This window comes from Cornus florida, unplaced genomic scaffold (genome assembly GCF_030987335.1).
Source record: "Cornus florida cultivar Cherokee Brave unplaced genomic scaffold, ASM3098733v1 CherokeeBrave_3.0.0_Hap2_Chr03, whole genome shotgun sequence".
Classification (NCBI taxonomy): Eukaryota; Viridiplantae; Streptophyta; class Magnoliopsida; order Cornales; family Cornaceae; genus Cornus; species Cornus florida.
Genome location: NW_026775573.1, coordinates 63,251,977 through 63,268,700, shown reverse-complemented (window position 1 = coordinate 63,268,700; position 16,724 = coordinate 63,251,977). Strand labels below are relative to the sequence as shown.

Below are 16,724 nucleotides of genomic sequence, written 5' to 3'. Positions count from 1 at the left end.
AGAGACTTGCCTTGAGTTTCAATTTTGAAACTCTAAACCACCATCTCTGAAGCTTCCGTCCACGTCCGAGACTCCTGTTCTACACCTCCGGTGCTCTTGGTTTAACCCAGAAGCACTCTGTCCAATTATCCTTGAACCTCTCTGGAAATCTCTCAAAGTTCTCACCATCTCACTGTAGTGAATAAGGTTTTGTTTGTAACCCTAAACCAACGTATTGTTATATATAAATAGAGACGTGAATACAAACCTATTCCCAGTATGATTAGAGACAGAGCCCTAATCCTAACCCTAGTCGGCCCATATAACAACCTACATTTAAAATCTATGTCGGCTATAAACTGTAACCCTAATATAACTATATGTGTGCCACCATATAGTCACATTAAACCAATTAAATTTAATTAACTTAATTCAATTAAAACAACGAGATTAGACACTTAAATAATTAACTATAATTAGAACAATTAAAGTAAAGCAAGTAAATAATTAAATTCAATTAAATCACCACAATAAAAACAATTAAATTAACACATATACACGTCAACAATTAATGCAAATATAAACAAATAAAACAACTAAAACGAAAATTAATACTAAATAAATACCAATAATATCCTTTTTAAAATTAGGGGTATTACAAGGAGTACAGAGTTATGGACAGCAAGTTGACTGCGACTTGTGATGGGTATGGATGATGGCGACTTTATGTGTATGGGTATGGATGATTGTATGTGTATGGGTATAGGTCTTTGAATTGTGTATGGGCATGGGTATTTATGTATATATGTATGGGCTTTTGAATTTTAAAGATAAATAATTCAAAGATAAATTCAAAGAGATTCAAAGTTACGGTTCAATGATGGCTCTGATACCATCTTGAAATTCAAAGGAAAAATATGAGAATTTAAACTTTATTCAATTCATCATTGATGAGTAACATCCAATTTATAGAATAAGATTAGCTAAAATAGGTAACTAATTACCTCCCAATTAGCCCTAAATTAATGAAAAAATAATTCAATCTTATAGCTGTACTATAAGAGATAAAATCTCAACACTTCCTTATGCCCTAAGCACTTGTATATGGTTGCAACGTCCTAGCTTTTGGTGGGTCAGGTTTTGTTGTATTAAGCCAAACTCATTCTTTGTTTACTAGCCAGACTTATTTCTACCCATTTAATCCGATATTCAGATTATTAAATTATTTGAAATATCATACTTCTTTTTTTTTTTCTTTTTTTTTTTATTTTTAGCAAAGTGTACTTGGGTAAACAAATTAAAGAAGATAACTTCAGCAGAACTTATTAATTTAACACATTGAATCAATCAGGGACGGAGGAAGGATATCCCGGCGGAAATTTCTAGCTCCCTCCCTTATATACCATATGTGTTTCCTTTTTAACACTAGGTAATGCTTAGAGATTTTATTTTACTTTTTTAAATTGGGACATTTTTATAACTTAAAAAAAAAAAAAAATACACCATATATATAAAAAGAGTTCGTTACAACAAATTAGGGTGTGGGGAAATTGGAACATGCCATACTTGCTTAGAGAGTTGCGTGCTCAGCGGTCTAACATTTAGAACACTAGGTAATGTTAAGAGATTTTATTTTATTTTTTTAAGTTGCGACATTTTTATAACTTAAAAACAATATATATATATATATATATATATATATATATATATATATATATATATATATGCGGGAAATTCGAACACGCCATACTTGTTTAGAGAGTTGCGCTCTAACAAATAGGACATTAGGTAACGGCAAGAAATTTTTATTTTTTATTTTTTATTTTTATTTTTATTTTTATTTTTTTTAAGTGGGGACATTTTTATAACTTAAAAAAAATAAAAATAAATAAAAAGAAAAAGAAAAAGTTAGTTACAACAAAAGTTGAGTTGGAGAAATTCTATGTCCACTACTCACCACACTTCCATTTTCTTTGATCCCAAAGATCATTTAACAGAGCGGGAAGGGGGCCACGACAATTAAATGACATAAAAAACTTTACCTATAACAAATACAGTATTTGACCCACTCAACCTAAGGTTGGCTGTTACTTCCCATCTCAATCTCAGCGTCCATCATCATCATCATCTTCTTCTTCTTTAGTTCCTTGGCATTTGATTTCCACTTGAAAAACGTTCCAAACAACAACTCCATATCTTCAAGACTCGTGCCCTTTGTTTCGGGTAGCAGTGTATAGAAGAAAACCCAAGAAATCACTGAGATCCCTGAGAACAAGAAGAATGCCCCACCAATAGTGATGGCCTTGTAGAGAGAGATAAAAGTCATGGAGATAGTACCACTCATAACCCTATTCACCGCAACTCCGAAACTACAACCTTGAGCTCGTAGCTTCAACGGAAATATCTCGGAGCTATACACCCACGTGATCGGACCCAACCCGATGGAGAAGAATCCAACATTTGATAAGATGGTTACCAGGCACAAAACGACGGCCCAGTGTATCGTATGAGTCGACTGATCGATGACGGTCAAACCCAAACCCAGAAAAAAAAGTGACACGATCATACCACCCACGCTGGTGAGGAGCAACGGTCGGCGTCCGAACTTATCCACCATGAACGTCGCCACCAAGATGAAGATGGTTTTGACGAATCCGACCGCCATGGTCGCCAGCAGCTTCTTGTTGTCGTCGTCGATACCGGCCTTCTCGAAGATTCTAGGGCTGTACAAAACGACGGCGTCCACGCCGGTGACTTGTTGGAAGAAGTGTAGACCTATGGCGGAGATCAAGATATGGCGGACGGCCGGTGTTGGATGGACGAGTAAATCTTTCCAAACGGGGTCGCCTTTCTTGAGCTTGACCGGCTCAACGACGTCGTCGGTGCAGTCTAGGGGGATTCCGGCGGCTTCTTTGATGTCCGCAAGTCTGAACTCGGCCTCTTCGTCGGAATCTGAAGTTTTGTAGAGAACTTTCTTTGCCTCGCCGAGTCGACCCTGCATGACTAGCCAACGCGGTGACTCGGGCATGGCTAAGACACCGATCCCCAAGAAAACTGCTGGAACGGCTGCGATACCGAGCATGAGTCGCCAACCCAAGTCCAGTCGGAAGTTGGAAAATCCAAGGTTTGCACAATATCCAATTAATATACCTATTAAAAAAACAAAAACAAAACATAATAATCACATAAATGTCTCTGCAGTCATATGAACTTTATTTTCTGAAAGTAAAATCATTTCTTACAAATAATAATTAATAAATATGATACTGTTGCGGAATACTTTTTAAATATGTCATTAGGCCTGGTTTAGAAATATATATATATATATATATATATATATATATATATATATATATATATATAATAAAGGCAACTATATATCTTAGAACAATTTTTTATTTTTTATTTTTTAGTTACAAAAGCCTAAAGGCTAAAACTTTTGTTGAGTTTGTGTCTAAGAGGAAAAGCAAGAAAAAAGTAATAAATAATACTAAATGAATGCATAAAAATTTTAGAAAATTTTCAATTCTGAACAAAATATATATATCTATTCTCATTTTTTAGTGAAGCCAGAAATAATTACACCTACCTTCCCTGTATATTGCCTAAATGCCAAGAATTTTCCCACTAGTTTTAAATAGAATACGGACCTCCTCATACTCTAAATTTACTTAAAATCCAAAAGTATTGTTAGAAAGCTTGAAACTGTTGTTTTAGAAACCATAGAAGAGGTATGTACAGAGGAGGTAAATCTAATTATCCCTGTAATAATAGTTCTCAGTAGCACCTGCGATCACGGACTGTTGTAATTAATTTAAAGCAATTCATAAAAATGAAAGATAAGAATTATGGTAGAGTGAGTTGAAAGTTTAAATAGAACTACTCAAAATTTCGTTGTTTCGGAATATCGGATGCACAAGGATAAGGAGCTGAACTTCGTCAATTGAAAATCCATCATACCAAAATAAATAAATAAATAATGATTAATATCCTCGATCATATATCAATATCATAATATATATATATATATATATATATATATTAGGGTTACCATACCAATGTTGATGAAGACTTCTGGGAGAGACGAGAGGAAGCCACGGTAGGAAACGGGTGCGACCTCGGTGGTGTAGACTGGGGCAATCATCATAGCATAGCCCACACCGATACCGGTGATAAAGCGTCCGAACATGAGGAATGCATAGTTTGTGGCGAAACCCATCAACAGTGCACCGGCGAAGAAGATTATAACAGCCAGGACTATAGTGTACCTGCGTCCGATCCAGTCCGAGGTTCGTCCTGCCGCCGCCGATCCAATCAGAGAATAGACGTTGAGGATTCCGGCTAGAATTTCCACTTGTGTATCGCTGATATTCAAGTCCTTCTTTATGTAGATTGATGCTCCACTCATCACTCCAATATCTGTATCAATTTAATTAATTATTAATATCTATTTTTTTTTTTCTTTTTATAAAAGACAAATAAGTTCTATAAATATTTCGTTCTCTGAAGATAACGTAATATTATGATATGATTTTCCCAACTCTGATATAAAAATACAGTGTTCTCAAATATATATACATATATATACGAAAATGATATCTTACTCAATGGTGAGTAAAAAATTCATTAACACCGTGCTTAGCGACTTAAAAATGTAGTTTTTAAAAAAAATATAGCAATCATATCCAATAGTCACTCATCAGTATGCACAGTGTGGATGAATTTTTACTCAAGATTAACATTACATTAGTGGGAAAATTTTAAGTGGATTACATGTGTGTGTGTGTGGAGCAAACTCAGATAAGAGAAGAATGGATATGTGTAGAGAAAGAAGTGCGTATATATAAATAGTGTTCTTAAATATATATATATATATATATATATATATATATATATATATACACACACACACGGAAATGATCTCTTGTTTAACGGTGAGTAAAAAATTCATCCACACCTTGCGTAGCGACCTAAAAACTGTAGTTTCTTAAAAAAATATAGTAATCATATCCAATCGTCACTTTGTATAGTGTGAATGAATTTCTTGCTCAAAGAACAATATCACAGACTTCAGAAAATTTTAACTAGATTACTTGTGTGTGGATATATATATATAGCAAACTCAGAGAAGAATGGATATGTATAGAGAAAGTAGTGTGTGTATATATAAATAGATATAGCAACTCACCATATCCCAATAGCATAGAATTCATGGAAGCTAAAACGCCACAAAGAACAGCAAACATGTTTTTCTTTTTTCTCTTGGGCGGATCAAAAGCTGGAGTTGAGCCATTGTTGGTCATCTTGAGAAATAAGAGTAAGTTATGTGGGATAAATTAATTCACAGATTATTATTAAGACATATATGGTTTGAGAGATCTAAATATTATACATATATATATATATATATATATATGTATGTATGATAAAGATGGAGGGGATATGGCCAGTTGTTGTGAGCGGTTCAGCGCTAAGCTCTGGAGTACTTGGCATGCAAGGGTTATGGTGATATATATGGGCCACATGGTCAATGACATTTGTTAGCTTCACGTCATTCCTTACTGTTTTATAAATTCATGTGGAAGTGGATGTAATGTAACCACAATTGGTTATATTCGATGTAATCACTTTGTTATAATTTTTAACCGGATTACTCCAAAGTCCATTTGGTAACCGTTATTAATTTGTTTGGCGTTTTCGTTTTGACATGAAACAGAAATCCATATTTTTTTGTTGTGCCGTGAGTTCTTTGGATATATTGAAATCATGTCTCCTAACTCAAAATGGTGCAGTGAAATTTGAAAGCAAATATTTCATCATGGAGACACAAACATGTGTACCAAAGACAATTACTGCAAGAAACTGAAAGCAAAATAAACAAAACTTGTTTGGTGGAATACTATTTTCAATTTATTTTTTGTTGATTTTTTTTTTTATATATATTTTTTTCAATTTGTTTGGTAAAACCATTTTTGTTTCAATTTTTTTCCCTTTCCAACCAAGAAATTGTCACATAGCAGCTCCATGTTGGAGTTGCTCTGCACAATCAACCGGATTTGATACCAGTTGTTGTGGCGGAAATGCAAATAACAACGTTGTTCGAGGAATAATCACAAGCAATAACAAAGAAAAAAAAATCACACACAAGAACACAATATATACATGGTTTACCCAAATCTTAGGGCTACGTTCATGGAGCACACCGAACAAATTCAATATGAAGAACATGAAAAATTACAATATAGAATTTTCTCTCAATCTTTCTCAATTACTCTATCTTATATTGGCACAAATTAATCAACCACATAGCACGTATGATGATCCTCACTTTTTTTCTTTTCTCTATTTTTACCACACCCTAAAATCTGATTAGAGTTGGTATATGTTGAACCAAGAGGGGGGGTGAATTGGTTAAAACTTTACATTCTAAAACTTTCTCAACACAACTAAGCAAGCATTCAAGAACAGATAACATACGGTTTACAAGGAAACCCTCTTAACTAGGGGAAACCTTTGTTCTTGACCTCGGCCAATAAGCAATCCACTACTAGCTGTATGTATTTTGTTACACACTCAGCTATCTCACTCTCTGCACACACCCAGGCACAAGAATAAACACTAGTTTTCACAACCAATACACACATTAGTATACCACAGTGCATCCACACACTCCCCTTGTCCTAAGCAACCATGCGTAGACCAACTAAGCTATCATAGCTCACTTAACAATGGGGTGAGGATTTAAAGCCTCAGTGCCACTTACAATAAGTGTCAACACACTAAATACAATAACATCTTTGCAACAATTAGAATAGGCTGGACAACCCAGAATTCCAAGTTACTGCCTCAGAACTGCAATCGGCTGCATCTACAGTCTGAGAAGTAAAATGGGAAATTCCTTTTAAGATTAATTCATCAGCGCCTCATACAGTCTTCTTTCACTGTTGTACTCATGTTCATAGATTTGCATAATCAAACACAGCATGAGTATATCACAACGTTCAGTCAAAGTCCTTGGTTCAGCATATAACAGCTTAAGCACAAGATAGGTTTCGGCACAAGATAGCTTCAGCACAAATAGCTTCGGCACAAATAGCTTCGTACAGAATACTCAAACTCAAAGCATATCATATTTTTGTCACAAACTCAACTTAAACAATCTTGATTCATCAAAATATACTAGCTAGCAGCATAGATCATCATGAAATAGCTAAGTATAATCAAATAGCACTTGAATCCAAGATTTCTTCAGAAAAACAAGCTTAATTAGTGACCACACTATCCAAATTCATTTTCAGTATATTCTCAACACAAACTTAGTCTGAACAAGTGTAAAAAGTGAATTATACCTGTGTCAACCTTCAGAATCGACCACAACAGCTTGAAGCACCAAGTCACTACTCAATACAACCCTTGCATCAGCAAATTTGATAGCACCCTTATCTCAGCAATCAATACATGCCTCAGAGTTGATTCAATGAGTTTTTCTTGGATAGATCATCATTAAACAGCAGAGAAAAACTTGCTTGACATAGCATAGTCGAGGGTTCTCAGCAGCAGCTCAATGTGCAATGTATATTCAAGAGGCTTGAACCCTAAAAGTCACTATATCAGCATATTTATAGTGACACTGAATTACACAAGGCCTCACACACCATGGATATACACCTGTCAACTCTAGCCAATGATTGAGAGAGCATATTTCAAATATTTTCAGAGCAATGCACCAATGCAGGCCTGCCACCTCCGCTAATTTTGTCACTAGCCGAGGCTGAAGCATTGCAATGTACTACTACAGACCTCTGAAGCAATACTTTTTGACATTAAAAGGCAAACATTCCTTAACGTAACTTAGGACCAACAATATATATATAGCCCCAAATAATTTGTCCAACAAAAAATTATCTTTTGTAGAATCTAAAACCAATAAGGAAGTTAAAACAGATCAGGAAACTGGATTTTCCCTAAAATTCAGCAATCTTGAAGTTTTCTTATAATTAAATCTTCCTAAAAATCTTTCACCTAATCAAACTCCTCAAAACCATAACAATCTCCCACTTGGAGGCTGGAACACTTGTAAACTCATTCCATTTTCTTCTCATGCATGTTGGTATGTTTCTCTCTATCTTCAAGCTAAAAGACCGACTGAAGTTGTGCACAACTTCAGTTTCTCCACGGTCACTATTTCGGTCAACATGTCAGCCGAATTCTTAATGCCAAGAATTTTCTCAAGTGTCAGCACCCCATCTTCTAACAACGATCTGATGAAGTGATACTGAAGTCCTATATGGTTGGACCTTGAATGAAATGTTGGATTCTTTGCCAGATGTATTGCACTCTATCTATCACTGTGCAAAACATTATTCACCTGTTCGAATCCCAACTTTTTCAACAAACCTTATAACCAAATCACCTCCTTGATGGCCTCTGTCATCGCCACATACTCTACCTCTGTAGTAGATAATGCTACAATCCTTTGTATTTGCGAAACCCAACTAACTACAATTATACCCACCATGAACACATACCCGGTAATACTTTTTCTGTGGTCCACCTCAACAGCAAATTCTGAATCCGCATAACTATGTAGCTTCACCTCGCCCCTTCTGAAATATAGGCATCTGTATGTGGTACCCCGTAGATATTTTAATATCTACTTCACTGCTTCCTAGTGTAGCTTACCCGGATCCTTCATAAACCTACTTACTGCTCCCTTTGCATATGCAATGTTCGGTATTGTGCACACCATAGCATACATCAAACTTCTAATGCCTGAGGCATATAGAATTTTAGCCATGAAGTTTTTCTCATCCTATGTCTTCGGACACTTATCTTAAGATAATCGGAAGTGATTAGCTAAGGTAGTACTCACCGCCTTAGCATTATTCATATTGAACCTTTTCAGAACCCGTTCAACGTATTCAGCCTGAGACAACTGTAAAGTACCTTTTTACTTGTCTCTACTAATCCTCATACCAATAATTTGCTTTGTTCCACTAAGATCCTTCATCTCGAATTCACTAGACAACTGTTTCTTCAATTTGCTAATTTTTTCAAAATCAGAACCTGCCACTAACATGTCATCAACATAAAGTAGAAGGATAATAAAACTTGACTTAAACCTCTTGAAGTAGCAGCAATGGTCAGCGCTGCACTTATTGCAGCCATGTTGCTTCATAAAATCATCAAACTCCTTGTATTACTACATCGGGGCTTGCTTTAAACCATACAAGTTTTTCTTCAACTTGCACACTAGTTTCTCTTTCCCTTTGACTGAGAAGCCCTCCGGTTGTTACATGTAAATCTCCTCCTCTAAGTCACTATGGAGGAAAGCAGTTTTGACATCTAACTGCTCAAGGTGCAACCTTTCTACTGTAACATTGCTAAGAACTGAGCAAATGGTGCTCAATTTCATAACCGGGGAAAAAATGTCTATGTAGCCAATGCCTTACTTTTGCTGAAAGCCTTTGACCACCAATCTCGCCTTGTATCTCTTAGAACCATCGTGTTCCTTTTTTACCCTGTACACCCATTTGTTTTGAAGAGCTTTCTTTCCAATGGGTAACTTGGCTAGTTCCCATGTTTTGTTAGAGATAAGGGACTTCATCTCATCTTCCATTGCAAGCTCCCACTTACTAGCATCTTCAACCTGACATGCTTCATCATAGCATTCAATCTCACCATCATCTATGAGCAACATATAATCCATATATTTCTGTTCGGTACATGAGGAAACATGTGTTATGACTTAGTCATTTTCCTTCCTTTCATTTTCCTTAAACTTTACGGATATATTTTTTTTTTTCGTTGATCTTTTCTTTTTTGAGTTCAGTTTCTCATCACTTAGTGTCATCTCGAGTGCTCAGAAATGATTTTCGAGACTCTTTTCTTTGGACTGATAACTTCATTTAAGGACCAATTCATTTCCACATTTTCACTTTTTGGACACTATTCACTTTTCGTTTTTTTCCCATTTGTCACTTTGTTGGCACAACCTCACTTTCGTGTTCGGATTTGATTCTGGTTTTGTATGCATCCACGATATTCAAATTTCATACTATCTATATTTTTACTTTTGTAGAAAAGCATGTTAGTAGTGTACTTTTACGTAAAGGGGTATGGATGTATACTTCATTGCATTTTTTCTTTCTTTTGGGGATATTTGTGTAATTATGTAACATAATTATTTTTCTTCTTATGGACCATTTTGTAATTTAATTTGAAAGATATTTTGAAAAAAAATATTTTTGCAATTTTCGAAAAGTGTGACAAATGTCACACTCTCATTGGTCCACTTATTGACATTTGTGTGGAGACATTTAGATGCCTTGGATGATGACATGTGGAGGGTGGAGATTCAACCACTTGTTGACCTAGGATAGGTGCACTTGTTGGCTTGGATGGTTGACAAGTGTAGGCTTAGGATTAAGCCTACAATGGATGCTTGGATGAGTGACAAGTGTATACTCCAAATTAAGTCTTACAATTATTTTTGGGCCACTTTGGGATTATGGTTTTAAAGAAGGGTTTTTTTTACAATTGACCATAGATATGTGTGTTGACCATGGTGTAGGATCACATAGTGAGAGGAGAATTTTTATTTCCTCCACTCACACTTTTTCACATTATGTCATTATCTTCCTTACCACAAACCCTAGCCACCATTAGAGAAGCTTGATGCTTAGGCCTTGACTTTGATTTTTGAGGGCCTTCCACTCATCTTAGACCATAAAGCTTGGAATACAAAAGCTTTGCCTCACCTTCCTCTACATAACCCTTGAAAGGTTTGCCATTTTGTGTTAATTTGCCTTGGATTTTGGAGAGACTCTTCTCTAGTGAGGTAGGGAGTGTTCTAGTTTATTTTTCTAAGTGAATTAATTGTTTTTGTAATGAAATATAGGTTATATGCATGTCTTATGTTAATTTGATAAATTAGTGATTTATTGTAACTTGCATATAACTCACTTTAGATTTGGTATATGGCATGGCTATGACTTGATCTTTGTCGTATATTAATTTTGGATGATTTAAATGAGTTTTCAAATCTAGAGATTTAATGAATTTAATTTGAATTAAATTCTACTTAATTGTACCTTGCTTGTATTTTATTTTTGACTTGATATATGGTATAGCCATAACTTAGTCCTTGTTATATATTAATTTTAGATCATTTGAACAACTTTTGAAATCTAGAGATTTAATTAATTTAAATTAGTTAAATTCTACATAATGATGTCTTACTCATTTTGCACTTTTGATTTGATATATGTAATGACCATGCTATGTTGTTTTACATATATTAATTTGAGGTTATTTGGAATTGATTTGAAATCTAGAAAATTTAATTATTTTTGTTTAATTAAATTATATCTAATTGCTCCATGGATTTAATTGTGTTCTAGAAGTTGTTTTTATGTTTAAACCATGGACTTGAACTTGTTGTATATTCACTTGGTTACGTTTTGAGCATTGGATAACATTGTTGTTATATTTATATTCATGAGAGCATGCTTTCTTTATGGAATATATTGTTATCTTGTGTAATGAGTTGCACACTTTGTTTTTGACATCTTTCATTCCATAGTAGTTGTGGACTTAGAACATGTATTGTATGTGTTTCTAAATTTGGTTGTGCGTGGTAGATAGTTGATTATCTTGTATATACATGTTGATATATACGTTGTTGCATAACTTGTTGATTTTGAAAACTTGGGGATGTCGTTGTTTGACTACGGCTAGGACATGGTTCTAGTACGGGGGGATGTCCCTTTATAGTCTAGTGCGCACATAGGGCGGTTACCCGTGGGCTAGTAACCCTAAAATAACTATAGTGTCGGTCTGATCCGGCGTAATGTCCAAGTATTCACCTTATTTGATTTCGCATTTCATTTCAAGTTGATAACTAGATGATGTTGTAACTTGTTGTTCCTTGTTTGATTTTCCATTTTGAGTTTCAAGATGTTAACTTTGAGAAGTCATGGTTTATGCATTGTATTGGAAGTTCCAATGTTGGTTAAATTACATCAATATTGTGATTTATGTTTTCTTGTTCTAATGTGCCTTAGAAATTATCCTATAGATTCATTTGGAACATAGACGTTAGGTGGCATGACGCACTTTAGTTGGTTTCGTATTTTAGATTTCAAGTTGATAGCTTTGAGAATCTATATCTTGTTGCTTCGTATAACATGCTTCTATGTTATTGAATTGCATGAATGATGTATTTATACTAGAAATGAGCTATGGTAGCTTAGGATAATCCATGAGTCTCACTTTGACATAGACGTTAGGTGGCATGATCCCTTTCGAATTGTTTCAAGTTAATGTAAAAATCTGTAAAGAAATTGAGTCTATGCATGTTCATTCCCTACGAGTAACTTGTTTACTCACCCCAAAGGTATCGGGTGATTTTCAGGTACGGATGCCTTGGTTCGAGATGCACATCATTCCTTGGGTGACTTGTAAATTTTAATTTTACATTTCATGCAAATGTTAGCATGAAATGTCATTTTGTAACTTTATATGTCAAAACTTGTATATTTGATTTCAAACATGTAATGTGTGTATAAGCATACCTTTTGGAATGTATTTGATATGTATGAGATGAGGCCGGAGGCCAATGACAATTATTTTGTATCCTATGTAGCTTTTGACTTCATGAAATATTATGAAAATATTAAAAAATGACAAATTATTGTTTCACCATGGTTGCATCGGGTGTGGGAATTCCCTTTTTATTCTTTCATAGGGTCTCATAAATCATGTATTAAGTGTGACCAAGGGCCAAATGGTAATTTCCAATCATTTGTTAATTTTGGCTTTCAAAATTTTCATTTCGTGTGCATATTCGCCTTTTTGGCCGTTGGGGGGTTGGATTTTGCATCAGTCGTTTTCGGGAGCCGCGGACCATTCTCGCGCACTCAAAATTACTTATTACGTTTGCATGCATATTTGTTTCAGCCTAGAATGCATACTTGGTACAAAGTTGCATTTTCACCGTTTTGAACCTATTCTGATCTTGGGGCATTCTAGATATTTCACAGCAGTTTTTTTTTAATTTTATTTCTGTCCATGTTGTTGGGTAGAAAACATGATTTTTTTTGGGGGGGGGGGGGGGGGGGAGGGGGGTTTCTTCTTTATGTGTTTTTTCAAAAAGGCTCAGAAAGTCCTCAAAATCACATTTCAAACTCAAAAAGCTGTTAAAGCTTGTTTGCAGGACGAGCGCTCGTCCATGGGGGACAAGCACTCGTAAATAGGGCAATGGGTTTTTGCCCTAGGCATGCTCATTTATGAGCGCTTGTTGCCCTTGGATGAGCGCTCGTCCGTACTGTTCATGTGTGTGTATGTGTGTGTGTCTTGGTTCAGCACTGCACCTCCAATTTCGGGTAATCATATCTCCTTCGTTTTAATCCCGAATTGGTTCGTTCTTAAGTCTAAATTGACCGTGTCAAAATAAGATTTCCAATGGCACCAATTAAAGCTTCATATTCCATTTTTAGCTCAAGACATTCAAGTTTTAGTAAGGTAGTGTTAGAATTTGGTCCAAACCGGGATAGGGTTTTCCTTCCTTCGACTTCAAGACTTGATATATTTGCCATCCGGACTCCGAATCAAGTGATTCTTGAGTCCATGTTTGTTAATTTTTTATTGTCTACCCAATGGTGTACACGGGGGTACCCATTAAGTTAGAATTACCAATTTACCCTTTTAGCCTTAAGTGCTCATTTTTCTTCGTCTTGTCGTTTCTCCTTCGTCCGGATTCCGAATCATGCAATTCTTGAGTCCATCTTGATTAGTTTTTTGTTGTATTTCTAAAGGTGTGCTTGGTGGCACCTGAATCCATATTTTCAGAAATGACTATTTTGCCTCTGGGGGCTTAATTGTTATTTTTCTGATCTCTTGTTTCCGCACTTTATTCCTTTAGGTTCCATGACCTCATGGAAGGTCATCTTAGGGTCTTAGAGGTATGTTGTGCGTTGGGAGACCGTTGTTTTGTTTCTTGCTTCCGTATTTTGGATCCATTTCGGGTCATCACAGGACACACTGGGTTGAAAAATTCAGGGTCGTCACAGGTGGTATCAGAGCTCCTAGTCTTGAATACTTTGGACAACGGGCTTTGGGTGCATTTCATGCTTTTTTTGAATTGCTTTGATATGTCCACATGTTTTTTGATAACATATTTACATGCTTTTGATAACATGTTTTGGTGTTGTAACATGTTACGTGTTTTTTTTTTTATAATACACTCTGTATTATGACATGTCTTTATATTTATATGCTTATGTGTTTAAAAGCATCTTTGTTTGATATGTATGCTTATTTGTTTAAGTACTTAGCCCTTTAAACAACTTTCTTTGATTGTTTTAGCATGACCGTATGTTGCATACATTGACGTGCTATTTATTTGATACATTCATAGTGTGAGTTGCATTCGATCATAATAACTCGTGTTATTATTGACCTCATTTCCTTTTCATGCACATAGTGTCACAGTCTTGACTCGCGGAGAGTCTTCTCGTTAGGGCTCAGGTGAGCGTAAAGTTGTAGTCTCCGTCTGGCCAGATGAGACGTAGGCCACAGAGGCACCGTTGTCTTTTTATGATATAGTCATAGTGGTGTTGGAGGTGTTGGTATCACTCTTAGGACTTCATTGTGTTCTTGATGTCATTATGTCATTGAGGTCTTTATTTCTAGCGTCATGGGACGATGAGTCAGGACTGACTAGAGTTCTTCCTTAGGGAGTCGGAAGTCACTTTGTGAGCCTCAGGGCGAGGTTATCGTGTCTTGTTTTTTTTTTTTTTTTTTTTTTTTTAAGGATTATGTTTTCGGGATTTGGATAGGTGTGTCGACCTGAGATCCTTCTTGTGTTGCCTCTGACAGCTCTTATGAGCTACTATTGGGATGTGAGCGGTTTCGTGTAATTAATTATGCTGGTGCAATTAATTACTCTCCCTTATCATTGGAGACTTGGGGCGTTGTATTAGGGTTCTAATAGAATCCTGTAAAGTTTCTATAGAACTCGTTGGCATCTTGGATTAGGGATTTTCTTGTTGATGTCTCGTAACGGTTAAAATTGGGGCTATCCATTTCGTTGTTGTCTTGTTTCGTGTGGTGTTGGGATTCCATCAGGGTATGAACTGGTCTTGGGAAAGGCTTATAGACCCTATATCTCGAGGGCCTTAGTGGTCGTTAGGGGAAATGATTCATTTCCTCGTAATGAGAGATTGGACTCATCAAGGTTTTGTGTTATGTTTTCTGAGAGGTTGTCCTTTTGAGAGGCATTCCATTCATTTCTTCTTTTTTGTGAAAATTCTATTTGGAAGATCACTTTTTACATGTTTATGAGCCCCATTGTTTTTGTTTACGGGCATACCTTAGAAACATGTTTAAGATATATGGCTATATGGTAGTTGTATGAGGATGTGGATGATACGTTTGCTTATGCAGTATCTGTTTACCATGTTTGTGTCGTTGGTGGTGTATAGCGCGTCGCAATTTGTTTTACCCCTATGTGATAGATGGTTTATTTGGTTTACCTTATGTGTACTGTGTGTTTAGTACTATGATATTATTTGATTTATGTCATTCAATTTTTGCAAGTATGTACTATGTGAGTATTTAGTTTATACTGTTTCATCTTTCTTGCACTCATGTTGGGGTTTTGTGACAGTGGTTGTTGGGATAGAGATGTGTGAACTACGTGGTAGACTTCCATTTTGAGGATTTTAGTTGTCCACTATATGGATTATGACCCAGCGTTTTGTCTTCTGTATGTAGCCTTACGGTAGGTTTACTTCAGATCTGTGTTTAGGTTTTCAGTTTTATGGGTCCGATCCATTGGCTTGAGGGCACAGACTTATTAGGCTGTGGATTCGTGACTGGTGTTGTTGTGGTAGCGTTTTCAGATGTGGGAGTAGTTGTTACGCCAACATTAGGGATTTAAGGCCTTAAGTGTAACGGTGCCAATGACATTGTTGTTAAAGTTTTGGGATTAGCTACCCCAACTCTCGCGGATGCCTGGTTTCCGTAGTGTTTTTGGTAATGATCTTTCTCGACATTGACGTCATTCGTATCGAAAATTTTCTTTCTGAGATGATCTGATGAGAGCATGTTATGAACTAGTGCCTTATACTTTCATGCTACCTTACTGATGAGTAAGTGTGGGCGGGTTCTGGTCATTGTTCGTATTGCCATATCATTCTTAGACATCTGTCTTGATTCGACTTGTCGTTGTCTTGGGATTCTCTCGGTAATTAACATTCGGTTAAAATGCTGATTCGTTTGAGGAGTGTCTCTCAATCCTTGGTTTTTGCGTTCCTTCAGAGAACCTTCAGGCTTTTGAAGTTGTCTTTTCGCACTTTATGGTTTGTCCTTTGGTTTGACCTTACGTCGATCTTGTTCGGTTCTCTTTTGTATGTTCTGGATTTCGGGGATGAAATCCCTTTAAGGAGGGTAGGTTGTAATGACCCGGTCATTTTCCTTCCTTTCATTTTCCTCAAATTTTACGGATTTTTTTTTTTTTTTTTTTTTTCCGTTGATCTTTTCTTTTTTGAGTTCAGTTTCTCATCACTTAGCGTCATCTTGAATGCTCGGAAATGGTTTTCGAGACTCTTTTCTTTGGATTGACAACTTCTTTTAAGGACCGAGTCATTTCCACATTTTTACTTTTTGGACACTATTCACTTTTCGTCTTTTTCCCGTTTGTCACTTTGTTGGCACAACCTCACTTTTCGTGTTCAGATTTG

At 35.9% G+C, this 16,724-nt stretch overlaps 1 protein-coding gene across 1 annotated transcript; it reads right to left on the bottom strand.

Annotated features, from left to right (window-relative positions):
• Positions 1-1,737: 1,737 nt before the first annotated feature.
• On the bottom strand, positions 1,738-5,282 carry LOC132301676 (polyol transporter 5-like). Its single transcript, XM_059798915.1, has 3 exons — positions 5,168-5,282; positions 4,036-4,398; positions 1,738-3,129 (listed from the first exon to the last, which is right to left on the bottom strand). Exons 1-3 carry the CDS (start codon positions 5,280-5,282, stop codon positions 2,054-2,056), a joined length of 1,554 nt encoding a protein of 517 aa, XP_059654898.1. The 3' UTR covers positions 1,738-2,053.
• Positions 5,283-16,724: the final 11,442 nt, after the last annotated feature.

Coding starts and splice junctions, on each gene's coding strand:
- LOC132301676 (XM_059798915.1), bottom strand. CDS start 5,282: ATGACCAACAATGGCTCAACTCCAGCTTTTGATCCGCCCAAGAGAAAA. Junction 4,399..5,167: donor TTCTATGCTATTGGGATATG/GTGAGTTGCTAT, acceptor AAATTGATACAG/ATATTGGAGTGATGAGTGGA. Junction 3,130..4,035: donor AGAAGTCTTCATCAACATTG/GTATGGTAACCC, acceptor TTTTTTTAATAG/GTATATTAATTGGATATTGT.